The sequence below is a fragment of the Anastrepha ludens genome, chromosome 5 (assembly GCF_028408465.1).
Source record: "Anastrepha ludens isolate Willacy chromosome 5, idAnaLude1.1, whole genome shotgun sequence".
Lineage (NCBI taxonomy): Eukaryota > Metazoa > Arthropoda > Insecta > Diptera > Tephritidae > Anastrepha > Anastrepha ludens.
This window is the reverse complement of record NC_071501.1, coordinates 81957370-81984813: the sequence shown is the minus strand read 5'-3', so window position 1 is coordinate 81984813 and position 27444 is coordinate 81957370. Positions and strand designations below refer to the sequence as shown.

Sequence of the window (27444 nt, the reverse complement as noted above, 5' to 3'; positions counted from 1 at the left end):
AATATTTTTAGATCAAAAATTTGAATTTATGATTAAAAAGAAGTGGAATTGCGGACTATTGATGGAAGTGAGTAGCTGTGTATATTTTTTTTTTTTTTTGACTTTGCAATTCTTCAGCTTAGGTTCTTAATTTTAGTTTCAGCTTTCGTCTGCCAGTGTGTTTATTTTATATAGAATGAATAGACTCAAAACGAGTATACGGCGAATTAATTTCAGTTTCGAGGAATGGAAAAATCGAACGAGGTAAAATCAGAGTGACTGATGGCTAACAGCTATGGTTTTTTTTTTGTATTTTTAAACTTCTTTTATTATTTTAAACTCATTCAATGTCTGCTGTAAGCCAAGATAGGTTGTCGACGTGCAGAATCAACGATATAGAGTCCCCGAAACAATTTTTTTCTTTGACGATGCTCTTAGGCAGATACCCCAAAAATTATTGTAGTTTATTGAGCATTTCTCCTTCCGGAATGAATTCGTGGTGCATCGCACTAAAAAATCTAAATATGCCGACTTACGGGTAGAAATGAATCCGGAGTGAAATATGATACATAGCATAACCTTCGCAGCGTGATTATTCCGCCGAGGCAACGACATAGAAGCATGACCGGGCAGTCCCCATGACTTTCTTTTCTATGGATTGCTATAATGAATCCATTTTTCATCACGATGCGATGAATAAAACCTTTTCCTTTATTGCCTTTTTTGCCACTGCAGCAGTTGTTCACAGGCGAAAAAACGAGGTTCAACATCCCTTGGTTTTAAGGCGCCCAAGCCCCTGTTTCTGAATCATTCCCTAAGCATGCAATCGCTTGGAAATGGATTGGCGGGTAACTCGTAATACTGAAGAAAGCTCTTCTTGCGTTTGACACGAATCCTCATTGAGCAATGCCTCCAATTCAGCGTCTTCGAAGGTTTTTGGCCTTCCTTCACGCGCACGGTCGTCAACATTATAATCACCGTCTTTGAAGCGACGGAACCAATCTGGGCACGTTGTTTCACTTAAAGCAGCATCTCCATAAACTTTTTGTAGCTCTCGATGCGCTTCAGCCGCCGTTTTTTTTCGAATGAAAGAGGAAAATCAATACTTCCCGCAAATTTTGGTTATGCGGCAGAAAATCAGGCATTTTCTCAAAATCAAAAGTATACTCGTATGGTACCAAAACAAAATCACTAATTTGTCGAAACAGTTTGTTTACCATATGTCTATGCTTGGTTTATGACGTTTAGGTTATGTTAGAATCGACTGGCGGCATCTAGTGACAAACAGCGGAAACTTAGTAGCGCACCTAATAACTTTTTACTATCTACTATTTATTTAATTTTTTTTTTCATTAACTAATTTTTTATTTTTACTCATTGATTTTTTTTTTCTTTGTTCTCTATTGAACTTTTAAACATATTTGCTAAAGCAATTCCCCAAAATGCCACTAAAATTAACACAAAATATATAAATAAATAATTCTCTTAAAAGTATGTACCTATATACATATATAGCAATATCGCAGTGTGGCAACATCGAAAAGAGTGCAACTGCCACAAAGTTCCACCCACACCCGCAAAGTCTGCAACAAAGTTTGTAACCTTATACTCCTAGAATTATTTTTTATATTATTTTCCTTTCTTTTTGTTTCTTTTGCAATGATTTCCCTTTTAATACTCAGCAACAGGCGCATCGCATGAGGACAAAGACTGTGAAACACTTGTCCATCTTCATTAATTCGTGAATGCAATTGTGCATTTATTGTATTTGTTGGTGTTGTTGTAATTTTCGCGCACACAACTCACAGCATCATGTTGTTAATTCAATTAATATCTTTACGAAGCGCCGACAAAACGTTCCAAGTATTCGTACATGCTGGCACACCCACACCACATACCCGCATGCATACCTACTTGTGTGTATGTATGTATGTTTGTAAGAGTACGTAATTGCAAGTAACAACAATGTCTATAAGTATGCAGCTGGCAGACAACGCGATTCCATGCTATCAATTTAATTACAGTTCATGCTCGCATGAGCCCCTAACCCATGCATGTGCGTGTGTGTGTATGGCTACATAACCAGTAGGGGAAACTGGAGCTAGTGAGTAAAAGTGGTATTTCGCATTTAGTTCTCAACTAGTCTGTTTTTGATTAGTCGAGTGAAATTCGAAGTTTGCAGTATTCATGTGGAGTTCCGAGGGCAAATATGTTTTTACATTAAAGAAAACACGATTAACAAAAGTTCAAAGCGGCAGAAGACTTTGATTCCCCTTCAACGCTCACTCTAATGAGAAAACATTTTTTTTAGTTCCTTGTAGGCGACATTCGATTTCAGTATTTTTGTGTGCTAACTGTAGCAGACACATTTTTATAACGGTTTTTCTACATAATTATAAGGGGCGCTTTAAAAATAAATATGAAGAACTTCTCTTTTGAAAAAATGTTGCATTCGGTATAGTAATACACCTCGTAATACAGTAAATAACTAAATATAAAATTTGGATGAAAATGTTTTGTTCGGCAGTCTTCAAATTAGCTTCAAACAAAGACCTGCGATCGGATTTTGTGTTAAACTTAGTAAACTCAAGAAATACTTCAAGAAACTGGAAGTAATAATTCCTTGTCCTGAATGCAAATTTGTGAGTGGCGCAAGTGGTTTAAATGGTATAAAGAAACGTTCAAAGGCGATGAAAGCCCAGTTCCTTCACAGGTTCTCATGATTGTCCCAAGAGAACATCTACAAAATGCGTAATTTCATTAAAAATATCTGTGAAAAAAAATTGCAATGAAATTAGGAGCTTCTTAGAAAACTGATATCTTAGTCTTTAGGTCTTCGTTAGCTCAATCCTAGATTTATGTCTCATAAACTGATGGAGAACAAAAACATGGATCATAGATAAAGAGTTTTAAGTAAATTTCTTGCAAAACGGCACAGTTTATGAAGGAAGCGTTTTGTCTGTTTTTTCATGGTTTTCTTTCAACCTATTGCTATTTTTTTTTTTTTTTATTATAATATAATAAGCCAATAGTAGAAAATGGAGATATTTCGATGATGAGGAGTCCCTTGGAGTATTGGAGAGAAAGATTCTGCGCAAGATTTTTGGGCCTTTACACGTTGGCGACCGCGAGTATAGTAGGCGGTGAAACAATACGCTGTATGAGCTTTACGTCGACATAGACATAGCGCAGCGAATAAAGATCCAGCGGCTACGTAGGCTGGGTCATGTCGTCCGAATGGATACAAACGCTCCGGCTCTTGGCTTCCCTTAATGTTTCTAACTGTCGCAGGTTAGCAGGAAAAAAAACGACGGAAGAAACTCCGCAAAATCGCTCAAGCGGTTACCACGCCAATCAAGGAGAAGAATAAATTAGTAGCTTTAGGTTATATGTTTTAGAAAATGAAATGTGAATCAGTACTTTGTAGACTACCACGAGCATCTATAATATCTTATAGGGCTTCTTATAAAATTAATCAATTTTTAAACATAATGGTCCTGCGGTATCTTAAGGCATTCCTCGAAAATAACGCTTTTGAACTCTGGTCGATCTTATGAGAGTTTTTTTTTTCAACTTTTTCTTTAAACATGTCCACGAATTTTCTATTAGTTTAATATCCGGGCTTTGGCCTGGTGTATCCAACACTTTACTGCAATAAAAAGTAGCCACATTCTGACCGTATTAGTTTTATATGGTTGGTCGGAGTTCTGGTAGAATTTAAACTGCGGTTTGTTGTTAACCAAGCAGCCAAAGTTTGCCAAATTTCACTGTCGGTATAAAATTCCGGCTTTCCAGTGGCTGCATCCACACTCTATTGGGTCCATCGTTGTAATTCAGCATGATTTTAATATCATCTCAGAATATCATATCATCCCAGTAGCCATCTGGTTGAGCTGAGTCCATTTTAGTAAAAAATAACCGTTTTTCAATATGCTGTGCAGAGAGCAAAAGCTTCTTTCGAACAACTTATGAAGTATAATTGTGCTTTAACAAAACTTGGCGGACTGAGAAACGGCCCTACATTCATCTCAGCTTATCAGCAAGAGGTCTTGTCAAAATCTGCGGGTTTGCGATTACTTTTCCCAACACAGCTTATTCGGAGTGTTCAGATATTTTCTGCGCTCTTCTACTTTCAGATTTTGGCTCCAACCTATTTTAATTTTTTGCACGATTTATTAGGTTAAAAATAGTTTGTCGGGTTAAATAAAACATTTCTGATAACTGGTGTACACTTTTTTCTGTTTTTTATAGCTATAATAGACCGACTATGGCGGCCGCCGTAGCCGAATGGGTTGGTGTGTGATTACCATTCGGAATTCACAGAGAGGTCGTTGGTTCGAATCTCGGTGAAGGCAAAATTAATAAAAACATTTTTCTAATAGCGGTCGCCCCTCGGCAGGCAATGGCAAACCTCCGAGTGTATTTCTGCCATGAAAAAGCTCCTCATAAAAATATCTGCCGTTCGGAGTCGGCTTGAAACTGTAGGTCCCTCCATTTGTGGAACAACATCAAGACGCACACCACAAATAGGAGGAGGAGCTCGGCCAAACACCTAACAGAAGTGTACACGCCAATTATTTATTTTATTTTTTTTAATAGACCGACTGAGTCCCTTCAAACGATGTCCGTTTTCCAGACATTTTTGCGTTCTTTATAATTTACGTACGATTTGATATTTGAATCAAAAAATCACTCCTACGATTATTTTATGACTGATTGATGACTAACGCTTCGCCACTTTGGTAGAAATATAAATAAATTTTCCCCTGTTACTTGCAGTGAAAACAAAAATACTCCGACCACTGCTGGTTGCAAATTCATTAGTCAAATTCGAGTCCAGCACCAATCGATTTATCTACAGGTAATTCGTGCATACATACATACACATATACATATGAATTTGCACTCAAACGAACATGAAAGTGAACTGTTCAAACGGTACAAAGAGAAATAAAAGTAATAAAAAAGTCGAGAGTTTATTTGTTCGTTTATTCACATTTTTTCATTAATAGTTGAAAAATTGTGTTTATTTGTATTTGACGACATCATATCTTTGCACTTAAATTCCAGAGGCGGTGTCAAAAGGCAATACAATATAATTTTGAGGTAATTCAGACTCGGCGCGATTCAATATCCAGCAATTTTGAAAGCATTCCAAAAATTTTTTTTTCAAGTTTTGTCAAATGAATTCCTAATTGCAATTTTCAAAGCTTTCATTAAAACTTGGACTTGGAAAACAAATTATGAACAAATTTTCAGAGTTTTAGTAGAGGTTAAGTAAAATTGGCTAATCTAAACTGATTTTATAGGGACCAGAACTGGTGCCTGGGCTCGAAGGTAGATGTGTAATACGTTGGCTCTCTCATTCTCGTTTATGCCATGTAACTTTAACCTGTTCTTTTATTTGGGGAAGGATTTTTACGTGGCGGGTCCCAGGCCCAGCGCACAACCAGATACTTTGGGATGCTTCGCCTTCTCACATTAACTCGCCCTCAAACGGATGTTCGGAAGCTACTCAGACGATACTTGGGCGAAGCCCGGAAGTTGTGAGCTGCTTGGGCTTTATGGGTAAGAATCCTTCTGGTCATTCCCAAGTGAATGGCAATCAGGGACTTAACCCACTTCCGTAGACTTCTACACACGGTACCATCCTCTCGCGCCAATCAAGAAGAAGAGCTTGGCCGCATATTGTCGTATACTATACATATCGAATTAGTTAGTGCAGCTACTACTGGTTTAATGATTTCCTAGCCGTCAATTAAGATTCAAAACTGGTTAATTCGGCTGCGAAACAAAACGAACTACCTCCTATTAGCTAATAAGCAATCGTCGGCTCGCAAATCGACACCCACCCGTCACTGTTGACAGTTATAATTTGTAATAGTAAGAGAGTTCCTTTATTTGGAAACCAGCACTAACGCCACTAACAATGTCAGCCTTGAAGTCCAATGAAGAATAATTCTTGCCAACAATTTCTACTTTAGACTGAGTAGAGAATTCAGTCAAAAGTTCTCACTCGATAAACAAAAATCACCCTTTTTAAGTCACTCATGATGCCAGCCTATTGCATGGTGCAGAAGCTTTCACGGTGATAACATCCGATGAGCCGGCCTTTAGAGAGAAATATTCGTAGTCTTTGGAAGATTTTTGGGCACTTTCACTTGAACAGACGATGGACGATGGTGGCATAGTCATAGTGCAGGAAATCAATCCTGCGTTTCCGCTAATTACTGCAAATCGTCCGAATGGATACAAACGCTCCAGCACTAAAAGTATTTGATGCGTTACCTGCAGTAGCACAGCCTGTAGTAGCACAGCAATAGGAAGATGCCCTTTGTGATGGAAAGACCAGGAAGGACTTGGTTCCCCTTGACTGGTGCACTTCGATTAGATCGGCCAAAATCATTTAAGCGGTTATCGCTTCAATCAAGCAAGCTTGGCTGCGAACACTTCTCTGTTTTGGCTAAAGTGATCATCTAGCCTTTGAAAGATTTCGCAACTGTTGACGATGAAACTCAAGACAAGGTAGACCAGCTGCCGATAATTCAGTTATTTTAGATTCGTGTGGGAAGCAGTTGCGAGCATGGTGATTAAATCAAAGTTATTGCTTCCATTAGACTCTTCTCTAATATCACGTTTGAGCTATTTTTCAGGCAAGCCGGCGGTACCTTCATAGTCCAAGTTGCCGTTAAGTCTTCATATATTAATAGGACTATGAATAAGTTCGTTTCGGTTTTACAACAGATGGCGTAACTTGATTATTATTCCATCGATCCACATTTCCAAACATTCATTGGAGAGCTACTGTCGTAAGGCACAAACGTCAGTATAAGTTTTTTATTTGAAGCGTAAACAACAATATTTTTACCACACTTGAAAATGTCGAACTTCGTGCCAAATAATGTGTTTTTGCGGGGAATTTTTCTTCATTATTTTAATATGAAGAAAAAAGCAGCCGAAAGTCATCGTATCTTGGTGGAAGTTTATGGTGAGCATGCTCTATCTGAGCGAACGTGCCAGAAGTGGGTTGCACGCTTTAAAAGTGGTGATTTTGGCTTGGAAGACGAAGAACGCGAGGGTGCGCCGCCAAAGTTCATGGATACCGAATTGGAGGAATTGCTCGATCAAGATCCGGCTCAAACGCAAGAAGAGGTTGCAAAAACTTTGGGAGTTGATCAATCAACCATTTCCAAACGTTTAAAAGCCATGGGAATGATCCGAAAGGTAGGCCATTGGGTGCCGTATGAATTGAAGCCAAGAGACGTTGAACGCCGTTTTATGGCATGCGAACAACTGCTTCAACGGCACAAAAGAAAGGGTTTTTTGCATCGAATTGTGACTGGCGATGAAAAGTGGGTCCATTACGACAATCCAAAACGTCGGGCAACGTATGGATACCCTGGCCATGCTTCAACATCGACGTCGGCGCAGAATATTCATGGCCTGAAGGTTATGCTGTGTATCTGGTGGGACCAGCTGGGTGTTGTGTATTATGAGCTACTGAAACCGAATGAAACGATTACGGGGGATGTCTACCGACGACAATTGATGCGTTTGAGCCGAGCACTGCGAGAAAAACGGCCGCAATACGCCGATAGACACGACAAAGTTATTTTGCAACATGACAATGCTCGGCCACATGTTGCACAAGTGGTCAAAACATACTTAGAAACGCTCAAATGGGATGTCCTACCCCACCCGCCGTATAGTCCAGACCTTGCGCCATCCGATTACTATCTCTTCCGATCGATGCAACATGGCCTGGCTGACCAGCACTTCCGTAATTACGATGAAGTCAAAAAATGGATCGATTCGTGGATTGCGGCAAAACCGACCGAATTTTTCACAAAGGGAATCCGTGAATTGCCAGAAAGATGGGAAAAAGTAGTAGTAAGCGATGGACAATATTTTGAATATTAAATTTGTAACCATTTTACGTCAATAAAGTTTCAAATTTCGAAAAAAAAACCGCACGAACTTATTCATAGTCCTATTATATTAAATAATATTGTCGATTGGATGGTTAGGTCGATAGCTATATTACGCTGAGTAACCGCTAAGTCCTAGATTTTTATTCTTTCGGGTACAGATTTAGCATTGGTGCTAGTGCTGATGTGTCAGTAATGCTTAGTGAGCCAGTGCTTCCATTACAATATCTCTCCATATGTCTCGGTTCATTGCATCGCTCCTTCTAGTACTTATTGGTCGTGGGTATTCCTGGATATCAATAATCCATCTTCTTAGAGGTCTTCCGCGTTTTATACTGCTCTTCTGAGAGCTCTGTAGGTGCAATATGAGAGTCTATTGCTTTTCGGAGCTGGAACTTTGTTAACAAATTTTTTTTAAATTAATGTATGTACGAATTTGTTATTTTTAATCCTATATTTAGTCCTAGTTAGTAGTTATGTGTCGAGCTCAAGTTTTGAAAAATGGGCTTCAGCATAAAGTTTTTTTTGTACTTTCTTCCTTTTTTAATATCACACAATAGCGAAATCTAAAAATTCAAGCCTACTCTCATCGCCACTGTTCAAAAATACTAACTGTTTATTTACTCTTCCTCTTAAGTTGGCACAGTTTTTTTTTCAATTGAAAGAATGACGCGTACTATTTATGGCAATATTTGGAACTGGGGCATTAACACGGCAGCGCACACCCATGAGGTGTCAAAGTTGAGGCACTACATACAATCAACTGAGTGCATATGCGTGTCTTAATAAAACCCCTCTCAGGAAAAAAGTGCAACCTAGCTTTACTAGCTTTTTTCGCCCAGACACAGTAGCGCATTTTCTTCACTTAAAAAAAATGTCATGCATTCATTGAAGTGGTTACAAATTTTCGTTGATTTTTGATAATTTTTTTTTTGGAGTAGATGTTGCGTATTTTCTCAGTATATTAAAAAATCTCGAGCATTCATCATGTGGAGAAAATCTGCATAAAGATCAAAGAGAAAAGTTATCACAAATTTACACTTTTTATACCATAACGGCCTCCGTTGCCGAATAGTTTGATATGCATGACTACCATTCGGAAGTGCATAGATTCGAATCGCCGTGCATGAAACACCAAATGATGGAAAAAGTTTTTCTCATAGTGGACGCTTGTCGGCAAACAATGGCAAAGAACCGAGTGGTTTTCTGTCATCAAAAAGCTCCTCATAAAAAATAACTGCCGTTCGGAATCAGCTTGAAACTGTAGGTCCCTCCATTTGTAGCACAACATCAAGACGCACGCTACAAAATAGGACCCAAACACCTAAGGTGTACGCGCAACGTGGTCAAAGAGAAAAGTTATCCAAAGCCAACGAGAAACTCGAGCAACTTCAATTTACACTTTTTTACACCAAAACTAAATTGACTTCAAAACTGCCTACCCAAATTTTTTTTTTAAAATGCTATATAAAACGTCTGTATTTATTTATGGTGATGGAAATTTTTCGAATGCTTAAAAATGTTGCACAAAGTTTAAAACATGATTGTGTTTGGTTTTTCTAATTGAATGAAATATATTTTTATACATAAAAAGAAAGAAACTTAAATTAATTAAAAAAAAATAGTAAAATTGTATTAATATATGGTGAGTTTATCAATATAACACTCACCATGATGGAAAGAATAATGAGATGGCGCCTATCGTGGTAGCGAATTTGGCAATGAGTTACGTCGTTTTAGCACCAGTATAGCCAGATTACCATTTTCGTAACTTGATTTAGCATTTTTTTTGTTTGTTATTTAGTCTCTGAGTTTTAGTTTTTTCTTCGTGACAATTTTTCTAGCCTATTCTAATTTAAATGTAATGTTTATAAAGTTGTAAAATATACATTTTTCTTAAATTAGTTCAATAACTCACTCAGTTGTATTTAGCTTTACTTTTTTTAACATCTGGTCGCATTGCGCGCGATTGCAGTCGTTGTTGGTGTTCTTATGCTTTCAGCAGTCAAATCTCTCTCTCGTTACTGCAGTGTTGCCTTCTTCTTCTTAATTGGCGCTATAACCGCTTACGCGATTTTGGCCGAGTTTAGCAAAGCGCGCCAGTCGTTTCTTTCTCGTGCTAACCGGCGCCAGTTGGACACACCAAGTGAAGCCAAGTCCTTCTCCACCTGATCTTTCCAACGCAGAGGAGGCCGCCCCCTTCCTCTGCTACCACCAGCTGGTACCGCATCGAATACTTTCAAAGCCGGAGCGTTTGTATCCATTCGGACGACATGACCCAGCCAACGTAGCCGCTGGATCTTTATTCGCTGCGCTATATCTATGTCGTCGTAAAGCTCATACAGCTCATCGTTCCATCGTCTGCGATATTCGCCATTGCCAACGTGCAAAGGTCCAAAAATCTTACGCAGAATCTTTCTCTCGAACACTCCAAGCGTCGCTTCATCGGATGTTGTCATCGTCCACGCTTCTGCGCCATACGTTAGGACGGGCATGATGAGAGTCTTGTAGAGTGTTAGTTTTGTTCGTCGAGAGAGGACTTTACTGCTCAGTTGCCTACTTAGTCCAAAGTAGCATTTGTTGGCAAGAGAGATTCTACGTTGGATTTCAAGGCTGACATTGTTATCGGTGTTAATGCTGGTTCCTAAATAGACGAAGTCTTTTACAACCTCGAAATTATAACTGTCTACAGTGGCGTGGGTGCCGATACGCGAGTGCGCCGACTGTTTGTTTGAAGACAGGAGGTACTTCGTTTTGTCCTCGTTCACCACCAGACCCATTCGCTTTGCCTCTTTGTCCAGTTTGGAGAAGGCAGAACTAACAGCGCGGTTGTTAAGGCCGATGATGTCAATATCATCGGCATACGCCAGCAATTGTACGCTCTTATAAAAAATTGTGCCTGAGCGATTAAGTTCTGCGGCTCGTACGATGCTCTCCAACATCAGGTTAAAGAAGTCACACGACAGCGAGTCACCCTGTCTGAAACCTCGTTTGGTATCAAACGGCTCGGAGAGGTCCTTCCCAATTCTGACGGCGCTGCTGGTGTTGAGCAACGTCATCTTACATAGCCGTATTAGTTTTGCGGGGATACCAAATTCAGACATCGCGGCATACAGGTAACTCCTTTCCGTACTGTCGAATGCAGCTTTGAAGTCGACGAAAAGATGGTGTGTGTCGATTCTCCTTTCATGGGTCTTTTCCAAGATTTGGCGTATTGAGAATATTTGGTCGATGGTAGACCTTCCAGGTCTGAAGCCACACTGATAAGGCCCAATCAGTTGGTTGACGGTGGGCTTCAGCCTTTCACACAATACGCTCGCTAGAACCTTATAGGCGATATTTAGAAGACTAATCCCGCGGTAATTGGCACAAATTGCAGGATCGCCCTTCTTATGGATTGGGCAGAGTACACTTAAATTCCAATCGGCAGGCATGCTTTCATCCGACCATATTTTGCATAGAAGCTGATGCATGCACCTTACCAGCTCCTCGCCGCCATGTTTGAATAGCTCACCCGGCAGTCTGTCGGCGCCCGCGGCTTTGTTGTTTTTTAGCCGCGTTATCGCTATTCTCACCTCGTCATGATCGGGTAGCGGAACGACAATTCCGTCGTCAACGATTGGGGTATCGGGATCTTCACTTTCTCGGTGACATGCGCAGCTGTCACTGTTTAATAAGTTCGAGAAGTGTTCCCTCCATAATTTAAGATTGCTCTGTACGTCAGTCACCAGTTCGCCGTCTTTGTTCTTACAGGAAAACGCCCCGGTCTTAAAACCTTCTGTAAGCCGCCGAACTTTCTGGTAGTGGCAGTGTTGCCTAGCTTTGGATATAAAAGCGCACTAAAATGTCCATTTAAAGAAAATAAAACACCAAATTTTTATTGCATCACTTAAAGAACTTTGTATGCGTGACAAATTGTCTTTAAAACGTGCATTTTTTTAAATAAATGAGTTATAGTTATGTACAATTTAATTTATGAGTTTATTGTTAAGAGAGCGACTTATTTGCTAAATTTGAGGTTATGTAACAAGATAAGGTACTCTTTTTGTAAAAATGTCGTTATGGTCTCTTCAATATTTTCTGGTATTTTGTTGCTTAATTTTGCTATGAATACACCTCTTGATGCCCTATGTCCCACTAAGGATTGAGGTCCGGAAGAAACAATTATACCTCTATGGTTTTAATTCGCATTCAAGAAATTCAAACGCTTTTTAAAATGTGTAAAAAGGTTTTCAATCTTAAGAAGAGTTGAAAGAGGGACATTTAATATTCAGTAAATTCAAACGCTGTTTAAAATGTGTAAAACGGTTTTCAATCTTAAGAAGAGTTGAAAGAGAGGGACATTTAATATTCTTGTATAACCTTAAAAGTAGCAAAACTTGGCAAAAGTGACGTTACGCACTATCTGATGGGCGCAATCTTATTGCTAACATTCTTGAACGCTCACTTTATATTCGCCAAACGTTACCAAGTGGTGAATAGATGAAGCAACCGGTATAAATAAAAATATCTCTTGGCAGCGCTGAAAAAGAACTGCCAAAAATTGCATTTGCCTAGAAGCACTTCTTCTTCTTAATTGGCGCGATAACCGCTTACGCGATTTTGGCCGAGCTTAACAAAGCGCGCCAGTCGTTTCTTTCTCGTGCTAACCGGCGCCAGTTGGACACACCAAGTGAAGCCAAGTCCTTCTCCACCTGATCTTTCCAACGCAGAGGAGGCCTTCCTCTTCCTCTGCTACCACCAGCTGGTACCGCATCGAATACTTTCAAAGCCGGAGCGTTTGTATCCATTCGGACGACATGACCCAGCCAACGAAGCCGCTGGATCTTTATTCGCTGCGCTATGTCTATGTCGCCGTAAAGCTCATACAGCTCATCGTTCCATCGCCTGCGATATTCGCCGTTGCCAACGTGCAAAGGTCCAAAAATCTTACGCAGAATCTTTCTCTCGAACACTCCAAGCGTCGCTTCATCGGATGTTGTCATCGTCCACGCTTCTGCGCCATACGTTAGGACGGGCATGATGAGAGTCTTGTAGAGTGTTAGTTTTGTTCGTCGAGAGAGGACTTTACTGCTCAGTTGCCTACTTAGTCCAAAGTAGCACTTGTTGGCAAGAGAGATTCTACGTTGGATTTCAAGGCTGACATTGTTATCGGTGTTAATGCTGGTTCCTAAATAAACGAAGTCTTTTACAACCTCGAAATTATAACTGTCTACAGTGACGTGAGTGCCGATACGCGAGTGCGCCGACTGTTTGTTTGAAGACAGGAGGTACTTCGTTTTGTCCTCGTTCACCACCAAACCCATTCGCTTTGCCTCTTTATCCAGTTTGGAGAAGGCAGAACTAACAGCGCGGTTGTTAAGGCCGATGATATCAATATCATCGGCATACGCCAACAATTGTACGCTCTTATAAAATATTGTGCCTGAGCGATTAAGTTCTGCGGCTCGTACGATGCTCTCCAACATCAGGTTAAAGAAGTCACACGACAGCGAGTCACCCTGTCTGAAACCTCGTTTGGTATCAAACGGCTCGGAGAGGTCCTTCCCAATTCTGACGGCGCTGCTGGTGTTGAGCAACGTCATCTTACATAGCCGTATTAGTTTTGCGGGGATACCAAATTCAGACATAGCGGCATACAGGTAACTCCTTTCCGTACTGTCGAATGCAGCTTTGAAGTCGACGAAAAGATGGTGTGTGTCGATTCTCCTTTCATGGGTCTTTTCCAAGATTTGGCGTATTGTGAATATTTGGTCGATGGTAGACTTTCCAGGTCTGAAGCCACACTGATAAGGTCCAATCAGTTGGTTGACGGTGGGCTTCAGCCTTTCACACAATACGCTCGCTAGAACCTTATAGGCGATATTTAGAAGACTAATCCCGCGGTAATTGGCACAAATTGCAGGATCGCCCTTCTTATGGATTGGGCAGAGCACACTTAAATTCCAATCGGCAGGCATGCTTTCATCCGACCATATTTTGCATAGGAGCTGATGCATGCACCTTACCAGCTCCTCGCCGCCATATTTGAATAGCTCAGCCGGCAGTCCGTCGGCGCCCGCGGCTTTGTTGTTCTTTAGCCGTGATATTGCTATTCTCACCTCGTCATGGTCGGGTAACGGAACGATAATTCCGTCGTCAACGATTGGGGTATCGGGATCTTCACTTTCTCTATGACATGCGCAGCTGTCACTGTTTAACAGGTTCGAGAAGTGTTCCCTCCATAATTTAAGATTGCTCTGTACGTCAGTCACCAGATCACCGTCTTTGTTCTTACAGGAAAACAGGAAGTGTTAATGAGTATTATTACTAAGAGGGCGTTCATATAGGGAAATATTTGTTGCTTCAACTCGTTACTTCTGATGTTCGTACTCTGTGAAGATCCTCTGTCTTCTTGTATTCCTCAATATTGTTTTTGGCTGTATGATAAAAAATAACAATTGCAAGGACTGTGAACACAACGGGAACATAAAGAGAGCATTTGGAAAGTTAAAGCAACAAAAGTATCCATGTATACGAGTAAATGTGATCTAATGAAACTCTCCTTACTCAATAACTTTGTTGTTGCTTTCACATACACGGTTTTCGTCAAATGAGCAGAGCCTAGATATTGAGAGCGGAGAAGTGGCGAATCAAAGGCGCCAATTATCACAGCGAATTGATAACCTCCTTTTTTTACAGTTGTATCAAACACAAAACACTTGAGCTACATACGTGCGTATGTATCTCACATGCAGATAGATAAATAACTGTGTATGTATGTGTAAAAATGCATGTTGATTGCCGGCCATTCACATGTGCACTGGGGTCCATTAAATGATATGGAAATGTGCGTAATGCAGCAAAAGTAGAAGCATACAGCGTAAAAATTTATAATTATGAAAGCAAATCCGCTCAAATCTGGGATAGTCAGTGAGTAAAGCAAGTTTATTAGTCGAAGCTCTACTTTAGCTGCATCAATAGCATAATTATCATCAGCTACTGCTCAACATGGTTACATTTGTATATTCTTGCATTCTTAATCATGACGTTATCATCGACATACCGGCTAACGCCAAAACTGTCAAGAACATCATCAGCAACATTTCGTTATGCGCACTTAACTGAGGCTGAGCAGAATCTCAAGACATGACGAGATTCGCCGGCGTATCATTACAAGCCATTCAAAGTCACTAACAGGCTATGTGCCATGCCATCCAACTGACGCCCTGCCACCTCACCACTACACGACCACATCACCACACATTCACACAGTCAAGAAGATTCACTTTAGCAAACGGCCACACATTCTAGCAGGCATTCACTCATACAACGCGCGGCCTAGCCAAGGCAGTAGGCAGTAGGCAGTAGGCAGCAGACGGCATTTAAGTTTGAAGCGCACAGAACAATGTACTTGGCAGCCAAAGAAGAATAGCAAAACTTTAAGTGTAAACATAGTTGAGATGGCGAACAGAGTTCAGTGTTTGTTGATGGACGCAAGTTGAATGTTCTGGCCAAGCGGCAAATTAAATTTTAAAGGCTTAAAAAAATATGTGTCTTAAATAAAGGGTCAACGATTATAATATACGGCAATATCCTTCATTTAAAGTGATAAAAACTTAAGAGCAAAACGAACAATGATTGGTGTGAAAAGCATAAAAAGTATAAGAACTTATTTCGTACAAAAATAAACCGTGCAAGGAGGCTCCTCCACAAAATAAAAGCAAGTTATACCCCAAGTGTCACTTTCGTGAATTTAAAATCATATCAAAAACAAACAAAAGTCGGTACGCTTCCTTGCGTACAATCGCCAACAATGTAACAAAATACATGAAACTACGCGCACAAAATTTTTCTAAGTTTCCAATATAAAAAGAAAAAATTCAACTAAATCGAATAAAAGAAAAAGTAAATCAATTGCCTTGCACCATTTAAAATGTCGCACACATCCGGTTGCAGTATTTTAGATAATTTAACAACCTCCCAGCCGCAGCTGTTGACGCGTTGCAGCAGCACAGACAGTGGCAGTCAACTCGTCCTAAATTGCCATCGGAATGGCAGTGGCAAAGGCATTGTTCAGAGTGGTGTGGCGCAGCCAGGCGCAGTGCAGATTGTTGTCGATGCTGATGGTGGCATACGCAACTCGGGCTTCGTGGACAATTTTGCGGTACACCGGCGCCATTCCGAATATGTGGAAGCCTATGCGGATATGTTGCACGATTGCAACAACAAATCGAATGAACGACGCGCACGACCATTATCCTGTTTCGTGCAAACAAAACTTACTAAGAATGGTTGTATAAGTGCGTTACAACACCAGCGGCAACAGCAGCATCAGCAACAGTGGCAAAATTCAGGTCAACTGCGTCAGGAGTTGGCTGCTACAATGGCGGCCTGGTTGAAACCAATAAAGTAGGCAAATAATATTTTTAAAGATTGAATTTAAAAGAAATGAAACGAGCTTTTTTATAGGAAAAAGTATTTAGCCATAGCTGTGAATATATGAAGAATAAGTGCATTGCGCAAATTCAAGTTTTTTTAGTGACTATTTTCATTCTATTGCACAGCCTATTCAGCCCAGTTGCCTAATTTCTGCAGATCGATAAAAAACCGAGTTTTTCAAAAATTATGCCTGACTTTAGTAAACCAATTTTGATAAAAATGTCCGTAAATTTTTTTAAGTTTAATTTACAAAAAACGAGTTTTTCAAAAATTATGCCTAACTTTTAGTAAACAAATTTTGATAAAAATTTCGATACAATTTTTTAAGTTCAGTTTAAAAAAAACCGAGTTTTTCAAAAATTATGCCTAACTTTTAGTAAACAAGTTTTGATAAAAATCGCAATAAAATTTTTAAGTTCAGTTTAAAAAAAACGAAGTTTTCAAAAATTATGCCTAACTTTTACTAAACAAATTTTGATAAAAATTTCGATAAAATTTTTTAAGTTCTGTTTAAAAAAAGCGAGTTTTTTAAAATGCCTAACTTTTAGTACACAGTTTAAAAAACCGAAGTTTTCAAAAATTATGCCTAACTTTTACTAAACAAATTTTGATAAAAATTTCGAAAACATTTTTTTTTTATAACATTTTTTAAGTTCATTTCCAAAAAAAAAAATTATATAAAAGAATTTAGGAATGCCTTTAGTTTAGATTTTTGCTTTTAGTATTACGAAACAAAAGCTTTCGTCTTTTAGCCTTCTTCCTTTAAAAGCTAAAACCAACCTCATTCAGGATAAGCAACTGGCAAAATTATATTTTTTACGTTTTGTAAAACTTAATTTCAAATAACTGTTTTCTGAAAGTTCTTAGTGTATGCTATTTTTTAGATTTCTTGATCAAAAACAATCCAGGAAAAATAGTACCTATTTTTTAATTTTATAAAATTTGATTTTACCTATATGTCCATACAAAATAAAAATATGTTATTGAAAACAAATTGCATTAAAAATTATATTTAAAATATCTAAAAAAACTGGTTTTCAGGAAAAATTGACTTTTGAGTTGTTTTATTTAAATCCAATTTAGTTTGAAATAGGATTTTAAAAATACCATTTTGCTTAAATTTTTCATTTTAGTAATCTGAGTTAGAAGTCCGGAAACTAGCAAACAATTTTTAACGAGGGAGTTAAAAGAATATTTAATAAAAAATCAACTAATGTTCGTAAAATTAGGAAAGTAATTTTTTTCAAGCCTTTAACGTTAAATTGGAATTAAAGTTTATAAAATTTAAAAATTAGTGTACATTACGTCAGGATTATTGGGTTGTAGTATTCATAGTAAAAATTTTTGAACCAGTTTGCAAAAAAATATTATATTTGTATGAAATTAAATTTTATAACAAAATTTTCTTTTTTGTAAACAAATTTTAAAGTCCTCTTGAAATTAAGTTTTATAAAGTTTGGGATTACTAAGAATATTTTGACTAATTTTCTTCTTCTTCTTTTTTTAATACTAAAAACAAAAATCTAAACCAATTCATAAATTTTAATTAATTTTAAGCTTCTTTTCTTAATACTAAAAACAAAAATCTAAACCAAAAACTGATCACTTGGATTAGATTTTTGTTTTTAGTATTAAGAAAGGAAGCTTAAAATTAGTCAAAATGTTTAAAGAAGTTTTCAAAAAAATACTATATTTGTATGAAATTAAATTTTATAAATAAAAAAAAATTGTTTGATATTAAATTTTTTTAAGAAGCTTACAAATTCTAACTAAATGTTTTTTTAATTTCTACTAGTTTTCTAAAAAATATATTAATATTTCAATGAAATTGAATTTTAGAAATGAATGGAATATTTTTTTAGATTTTTGTTTTTAGTATTAAGAAACGGAGCTTAAAATTAGTTAAAATTTTCACACTAATTTAAAAAATATATAAACTTATGAACTTTTTTAAAGTTCAGTCGAAATTAAAGTTTTTAAAATTTAAAAGTACCAATTGGCTTAAAATTTAGTTTTTAGTAATAAGAAAAGCAGCTTAGAACGTAGTGAAAATTTTTAAACCAGTTTTCACGCAATATAAAAAAAATGTTTATAACATTAAATTCTATAGTTAAAAAAAAAAGAATTTTATAAAATCGTTTGAGTTCATTTAAAATTAAAATTTCTAAAATTTAAAAATGCTTTTGGCTTAAATTTTTGCTTTTAGTTTTACGAGCCAAAATTTTCAGCTAGTTAACCCTCCGTTAGGCACCTTGGTCTGGCCAGACTTTTTCGACTTTGGCCGTGAATTTAACATATTTCTATTATACCTAACGACTTGAGTTTATAGGAATCTTCCTAAAATTTAATTCCTCGACCAGGACGAAAAAGGCCAGACTCGGGTGCCCAACCAAAGATTTTGAAAAAGGTGCCCAAAGTAGGGTTAAAAAAAATAATATTTGCTTAAACATATTTTTTAAGATTTTTAGTTTTTACGTTTTTATTTGGCATCAAATTTTATAAAAAGTAAAAATACTATTTTGCCTAGATTTTGAATTCTAGTATTCAGAGCGAGACTAAAAAGTAGTAAATTTTTTTAAAGAAGTAAGATTTTACTGAAACAAAAACAGAATATACGAGTATGTATATAAAATGTAATAAAAATTAACAAGAAAAAAATTTTTTCACAAAAAATTTTCAATAAAATATTGTATTTTAATAAAAATTAAAAAGAAAAATGTTTTCAAAAAATTTTTACTTTTTAATTTAAATTTAATTTTATAAAATTTAAGTACTCATTTAATTAGATTTTTGTTTTTCGTATTTTGAAGAAAAATCTAAAAATTATTAGGTAAACATTCTTAAATAACTAAAAAATTAATAGGTCTATTTATAAGTTCGTGCGGTTTTACAACAGATGGCGTAACTTGATTATTATTCCATCGATCCACATTTCCAAACATTCATTGGAGAGCTACTGTCGTAAGGAACAAACGTCAGTATAAGTTTTTTATTTGAAGCGTAAACAACAATATTTTTACCACACTTGAAAATGTCGAATTTCGTGCCAAATAATGTGTTTTTGCGGGGAATTCTTCTTCATTATTTTAATATGAAGAAAAAAGCAGCCGAAAGTCATCGTATCTTGGTGGAAGTTTATGGTGAGCATGCTCTATCTGAGCGAACGTGCCAGAAGTGGTTTGCACGCTTTAAAAGTGGTGATTTTGGCTTGGAAGACGAAGAACGCGAGGGTGCGCCGCCAAAGTTCATGGATACCGAATTGGAGGAATTGCTCGATCAAGATCCGGCTCAAACGCAAGAAGAGGTTGCAAAAACTTTGGGAGTTGATCAATCAACCATTTCCAAACGTTTAAAAGCCATGGGAATGATCCGAAAGGTAGGCCATTGGGTGCCGTATGAATTGAAGCCAAGAGACGTTGAACGCCGTTTTATGGCATGCGAACAACTGCTTCAACGGCACAAAAGAAAGGGTTTTTTGCATCGAATTGTGACTGGCGATGAAAAGTGGGTCCATTACGACAATCCAAAACGTCGGGCAACGTATGGATACCCTGGCCATGCTTCAACATCGACGTCGGCGCAGAATATTCATGGCCTGAAGGTTATGCTGTGTATCTGGTGGGACCAGCTGGGTGTTGTGTATTATGAGCTACTGAAACCGAATGAAACGATTACGGGGGATGTCTACCGACGACAATTGATGCGTTTGAGCCGAGCACTGCGAGAAAAACGGCCGCAATACGCCGATAGACACGACAAAGTTATTTTGCAACATGACAATGCTCGGCCACATGTTGCACAAGTGGTCAAAACATACTTAGAAACGCTCAAATGGGATGTCCTACCCCACCCGCCGTATAGTCCAGACCTTGCGCCATCCGATTACTATCTCTTCCGATCGATGCAACATGGCCTGGCTGACCAGCACTTCCGTAATTACGATGAAGTCAAAAAATGGATCGATTCGTGGATTGCGGCAAAACCGACCGAATTTTTCACAAAGGGAATCCGTGAATTGCCAGAAAGATGGGAAAAAGTAGTAGTACGCGATGGACAATATTTTGAATATTAAATTTGTAACCATTTTACGTCAATAAAGTTTCAAATTTCGAAAAAAAACCGCACGAACTTATTCATAGTCCTATTATATAATATTTTTTTGAAATAAAATTTAATAAATTTAAAAAAATGTGTTATAAAAAATATTTAATGATCTGTTGAAATTAGATTTAAAAAATTTGAAATTTAGATATTTTATTTTCAGTCTTCAGAGGGAAAAGTCTGAATATAACCCAAAAATTTGTGAGCAAATAAGTTAAAAGAAATTACAAAAAAATTATTTCTTTGCTGAAAAAATTTTAATTTTGGAATTTAAGAAATGTAAAATTTTGTTTGTACTTTTATTTTTATTATTCATTAGTAGACAAGTTTAAGAGGGTTTTCCAATAACAGGTGTTATCTATCGCTATCGAGAGATGATTAACGATTTTGTATGGCCGGAATTTGATGGCGCTACGTCCCACACAAACAACGAAACCATTGATATGTTACGGGAAAAGTTTCCGGACCGTGTTATCTCTCGAAGAGGTCATTATAATTGGCCACCGCGATCTTGAGATTTAACACCTTGTGACTTTTTCTTTGGGGCCACGTGAAAGAGAAGGTCTACGCCAACAGCCCTGGGTCGATTAAAGACCTCGAAGATGGAGTTCGTGAGGCTATCGAGGACATAGGGCAGTCACTTTGCAATTCGGTTATGGAAAATTTCATTTCATTTGCCTGATGTTATTTTCCACTATTAACGGCGTACCTTCTTCGTTATAATGAAATAAACATCCGATCATTTTTATAACAAAATAGCATTTTTCTTTGAATATAAAAAACTCTTATTGGAAAACCCTTAATGTACTTATACATTTAATTGAAATAAAAAAAAACAAATACATATTAAAGAAAAATTAACTATTATACATAAATTTTTTATTTTTTATTTTAAAAATGTTAATTATTATATACACAAATTTTTGTTTGTAATGCTGTTCATTTTTTTTAATAATTTTCATTTTTTTTATGTAAAAACTATTAATTATTATAAAAAAAAATTTTTTTTAATAGTTTTAATTTTTTTGTATAATATTTTTTAATAATTTCAATTTTTTTATAAAATATTTTTGTTTCAATAATTTTAATTTTTTAATTTTTTTTTGAGTAATTTTCCAACGCCTTACACGAAGTATATAAAACAAATCTGTTTTCTTGTTAGAACCTATACTTACAGAAATTACAGAAATTAGTCAACAGCGCAGATGTTGCCTCTTCGAGAACCGCTGCAGGGATGACATAATTCTTGATTATTTTTGCTTTATTCAATTTAAGAAAGTTACACATTTCACCCAACCCACCAATACTATAGTAATAATTTTATACAACACAAACAAAATAAAGGTGCGTCACTAAAACCGCAAATTCTTTTCTTCTCTCTGTCATTCGCAGTTCACAAAACAATCTTTGCAATGGCGGCATTTCCGGTCAAAATCACATACTCGCACCGAAAATCAAAAACAACTGCAGTCCAAACGACCAGAAGAAGGGAACCGTCACGCTATCACACCTGCCACAACGGCCACCTGTCGATATTGAATTCACGGAAATTTCCTACTCAGTGCCAGAAGGACGACGGCGTGGTTTGAAAACTATACTCAAAAGTGTTTCGGGCAAGTTTCGCAATGGAGAACTCACCGCCATCATGGGGCCGTCGGGTGCAGGCAAGAGCACACTTATGAATATTCTAGCTGGCTACAAGTAAGTAATACTCGCCTAATAACACGCATAGCACTTGCACACACATTTTCAGGAAACATTCGAATGTAAAGAAATGGAGAAACTAAAAGTTTGAAATACTTGCGTATGAAAAGAATAAATGAGCAAGCGGTAACCAAGTCCCTGTGGCCACGTTAGGGTTTGTAAGACTACTTAAGTTTGCCAAATCCAATAAGCCGCAAGTAATTATGAACGCTGCGCTAACTTTGGGATAGAAAAATATGTAAGAAAAGTGCACAGTTGGCCAGGACGACAGTGTGCCAAGTGCGCTTATTGGATTTGAATTTTTTTTTCTTATGTTTTGCCTTTATGGCTTCCTTCCTTGTGCGACTTTTGTAGCTCACATTAGTTAAGGCATAAAGTGGAAGATGTGTCAATTTGTTCCCCCTCTTTCTGTAACTCATAATCAAGTTGTTTCGCGCCTTCAGCAGTGCTCGTAAAATTGTTGTATTGCGCTATTTATCCTTTATTTGCCTTTCGCCATTTCACATTTTGCATTCTTTGAATGTTTTCTGATTTGTTCTGATGGCAGTTGACTACCCATGGAGTGGGTTGATATTCGTATATGAGCACACATGCCAATGTTTGACTGTACGAACATTCGCAGCCCATTTAGCATATCCTTTTATTGCCTCGATTTGTTCTTGCGTTTGTAAACGACACTTTATATTATATTATATAAAATGAGGCTGCTTTGAAGATAAACGGAGACAAAGCAATTCAATCCCATTGTTGCCTTTTTTATTTGTGTGTATATTTTTTATGTGAAGTGATTTATTGACAACGACGAGCTGTGCTTTGGCAGTTCAACATCTTAGTAAAAGTTGAGATCCACCTTGTGAATGGGGTCAATTTCGGTGAATTGGCTATATTGTGTGATTAGATTTTTACAATTGAATGTGCTTAGTATGCATTATATGATAGTTCATCCAACCTTACGCAACTATCAATGCCTTATCCTGGTATGTTCAAGGCGTAGAAATAAAAAGTTCCCACAGAAACAGTCAGAAAAGTGATCGGATTCATTCAATGACAGTGAGAATATTCATTACAGTAATTTACCAATTCACATCACGTTACGCTTGGTATTCTTTTCTTCTTTTTCTTTCCTACTTTCGATTCCAGGCTAATAGCTTGACTGATCCACACTCTTCCGAAATACATAACCTATCTAACTGTCCATTAATGTTGTCAAGAAAAAGAAAGTTTGGATGCACAGGTTTCAGATTTTAAACACCACGAATTTTTAAATAAATTCTTATTTCTTTGAACCAAATTCAAAACAGCTGCATACCGACCTTCAAAATGGTTAAAATCTCCCATCACTGAGGTGAAAACTGCAAATTAAAAATAGCTGCATTTCGAGCTTCAAATGGTGGTGGCTTTGAGATTTTTTAAATGTTGAAAATTTTGATAGAGTTCTTTTAAGTGCAATTTCTGAACATTTTAAAAAATTTTAAATTTTAGGTTTAATTGTATTTTTCTAAAAAACAAATTTTGTTTTGGAAAATTTTTAAATGTTGTGTTAAAACTTATTGGAATTTTTTTTGTGCTAAAAATGTTTGGAAAAAAAATTTATTTTTTTAATTTAAATTCGTTTAAGTGCAATAAAAATGCAATAAATTGCAAAAAAATTGTTTTGAAAAATTTTAGTAGAATTATTTTAAGTGAAACATCTTATGCTCTTTTGAACATTTTTACAAATTTTGAACTTTTAGGATAAATTGTATTTTTCTAATAAAAAACTTTTTTTTGCAAAACTATTTACTTTTGTGCTAAAACTTTTTAAACATTTTTTTTTTTGTATTTAAACTTTTTGGAAAAAATATATTTTTTTAAATTTAAATTCGTTTAAGTGTAATAGAAAAATTTTTTATGTTTTTTATTTTGGTAGAGTTCTTTTAAGTGAAGTATCTCAGGTTCTTTAGAACATTTTTACAAATTTAAACTTTTAAAATAAATTCTTTTCTTAAAAAAAAAATTTTGGAAAAACAAATTTTTTTAGAAAAACAAAATTTGGAGAATATTTATTCTTTTTTTTTTAGTTAAAATTTTTGGAAGCTTTTTTTTAATTTAAAGTTTTTTTAATTGAAATATCTCAAGTTCTTTTGAACATTTTTATAGAATTAATATATATTTTTAGGATAAATTGTATTTTTCTTAAACAAAACATTCTTCTGGAAAATTTGGTAGAATCCTTTTAAGTGAAGTATCTTAGGTTCTTATAAACATTATTATAAATTTAAACTTTTCGGAAATTTAGAAATTTTTTTGGAATTTTTTTTAATTTTAAGTGAAATATCTTAGGTTCTTTTGAACATTTTTATAAATTTAAATTTTTAGGATTAACTATATTTTCTAAACCAAACTTTGTTTTGCAAAATTTTTTATTAAAAATTTTTGGAAACAAAAATGTTTTTTGTCATTTTCGAAAATCACCCTTTCTTAGATTTTTTTCTTATTTTTGTCATTAACAGCTGAAACAATGCTGAGTAATTCTTCAAAATTGTATATTAAGACTCCCATAACTTTTCGAATTATATTCAAATACGTACAGGGAATGAGTGAAAAGTATCGCTTCCTAATGCAGCGAAGCTTCGATCCATTTGCAAATAGACCTCGCTTCACTGAAGCAGTATTTTGCACTGACCTGCGCAGACCGGTCTAAGTAACCAAGAAAAGTCGTATCGCATTCGATCATAACAAAATTCTTCGTTCTTTCCAATTTTAAGTTCATGCGCTTTTTTTGGGATTTTTTTATACTTTTTCTCTTGTACCCTTGCACCACATTTTTCATCTCAAACTCTCATATGGTTTCGTTTTAAACCTGATACTCCAAGCAACATTGCTTGATTTTCTTTCCCTCCTCACTATTTTTATTTCACTTTACTTTACTTTACTTTTACTTCTTCTTCCAGAACATCACAGTTGAGCGGTTCGGTGCTGATCAATGGCAAGGAACGCAATCTGCGTCGCTTTCGTAAGCTTTCCTGTTACATTATGCAAGACGACATACTTATTGGGAATCTCACGGTACATGAATCGATGATGATCTCAGCCAATCTGAAGCTGGGTAAAGATATGAATTTGGCTGCGAAGAGAGTTGTAGTCCAGGAGATACTTGACACGATTGGTCTGAAGGAATCCTGCAATACGAAGACCTGCAACCTCTCGGGTGGCCAACGTAAACGCCTATCCATAGCGCTCGAGTTGGTTAATAATCCGCCTGTGATGTTCTTTGACGAACCCACATCCGGTTTGGATAGTTCAACATGTTTCCAGCTGATTTCTTTGCTCAAGTCGTTGGCACGTGGCGGCCGCACTATCGTTTGCACCATTCACCAGCCGTCGGCGCGTCTCTTTGAAAAATTTGATCACTTGTACATGCTCGCCGAGGGCCAGTGTATGTATCAAGGGCGTGTGCGAGGTCTGGTGCCATTTCTCTCGTCGCTCGGCTACAATTGCCCTTCATATCACAATCCGGCCGACTATGTGCTGGAGGTAGCCAGCGGCGAGTATGGCGAATCCGTGCAAAAGCTATTGGCGGCGGTCAAGGAAGGCAAATGCAAGAAGTACAGTCAAAAGGACTATGGCTTGGATTTGTCGGACGTGCGTTGTATTGCAAATGACATTGCCAAACGTGATAATGGTTGCAACAATTCCAATAGCACAACAAATGCCACCAATGCAACGCTAACAGCGACCACAACGCTCACTCATGAGAATGAAAAATGTAAAATGGGCGAAATGACCATTGGCCTGATCGCCAAATCGGACTCGAGTGAAAACAATCAACCGACATTGGAGACGCAACAATCACAGCAATCCGACTGCACCGTCATCAACTTGAACATTCCACATGGCAATAATGGCAATGGAAATACCAGTATTGGGCTGACTTATAGTGGACATGAAGACAGCTGTAGCTTGAATTCGAAAAGCGGTCAAAGTGCACATGCAGGAGTCGCCGATAAGGCAGTTGCCGCCGGTTGCACGACCTCACTGCTGGACTCGCACGAAAGTGTCATTACGCTGCCCAACAGCTCGGGCTTCCCCACCAGTGGTTGGACACAGTTTTGTATACTGTTAAAGCGTTCCTTTGTGACGATCATGCGCGATCGCATGCTGACCCACATGCGTTTGGCTTCGCACGTCATTGTTGGCGCCATCATTGGCATGATCTACTATGATGTGGGCAATGAAGCGTCGAAGGTCATGAGCAATGCGGGATGTATTTTCTTTACAACGCTCTTCACGATGTTTACAGCAATGATGCCGACCATTTTGACTTGTAAGTAAATTGATGAACGTGAAGGTCTTAGGGCAACAATTCGTTTTATGGCATTGTAATTAAATTGTTTTTGTACTTGCAGTTCCCACTGAAATGTCGGTATTTGTGCGAGAGCATCTCAATTACTGGTATTCGCTGAAGGCATTTTACTTTGCAAAAACTATGGCGGATTTGCCCTTTCAGGTATGCAATGTGACTTAGGTGTAAGTGAATGTTTATTAGGGCTCCACGCCGAAAAAAAATTACTGTTTATCCACAAATATTATAAAATATGTTATACTTGAAGACTTTAGCTGAAATATTTCGGAAAAGTAATAAGATTTATGTGAGCTGCGCCGATTAGAAAATACCTTCAAAAATCGATTTTTCGATAAATAAAAATATGTTCAAAATTAAGATGAAAATATGACTATTTTCCAAAATGTCACATTAGATAAGAGATGAGTTTAAGATTAAAAGATATGCATAAAAATGATTAAAAGTTGCATCAATATTTTTTTTTAAATGTCGCCTCAGATGATAGCAGAGCTTAAGCTCAAAGATCGGCATACAAATTTGTATTCCAATATTTGCGAAAAAATTGGATCGTGAATGGGTTAATTTTCGAAGAAATGAAATTGTGGTACTTCAAGAGTCTAAATTATTAAAAATTTAGCCACGTTTTTCACCTTTGCTTATTTTTATTTATTTTTTATTTCCCATAAAGAAAGTCAAAAATATCACCTAAAACATCCAAAAATCAACTCAGATGATAGAAAAGTTTAAAATGCATAAAAATATTTAAAAATTTCATCAATAATTTTTTTTAAATGTCGCCTCAAATAATAGCTGAGTTTAAGCTCAAAGGTCGGCATACAGATTTTTTTTTCTGATATTTGCGAAAAAAAATTTGGTCGTGAATAGGTTAATTTTCGAAGAGAAAAAATTGATGAATAAATATATTTCGAGTGCTCCATTCGAAATATGAATTCCTAAAAATTTGGCTGGATTATTAACGTTTGCTTT

General features: G+C 36.8%; 1 protein-coding gene across 3 annotated transcripts in view; it reads left to right on the top strand.

Moving 5' to 3' along the window:
• Nucleotides 1-27444, top strand: part of LOC128864957 (ATP-binding cassette sub-family G member 1) — a 128250-nt gene that overhangs the window by 88822 nt on the left and 11984 nt on the right. For 2 of the 3 annotated variants that reach the window (XM_054104768.1, XM_054104769.1), the window contains 3 exons: nucleotides 21822-22130; nucleotides 25067-26439; nucleotides 26522-26622. In XM_054104768.1, coding sequence (XP_053960743.1) covers nucleotides 21822-22130; nucleotides 25067-26439; nucleotides 26522-26622 — 1783 coding nt within the window. Of the gene's footprint in view, nucleotides 1-15386; nucleotides 16299-21821; nucleotides 22131-25066; nucleotides 26440-26521; nucleotides 26623-27444 lie in introns of those variants that run through there. The other variant, XM_054104766.1, reaches the window with a different exon arrangement.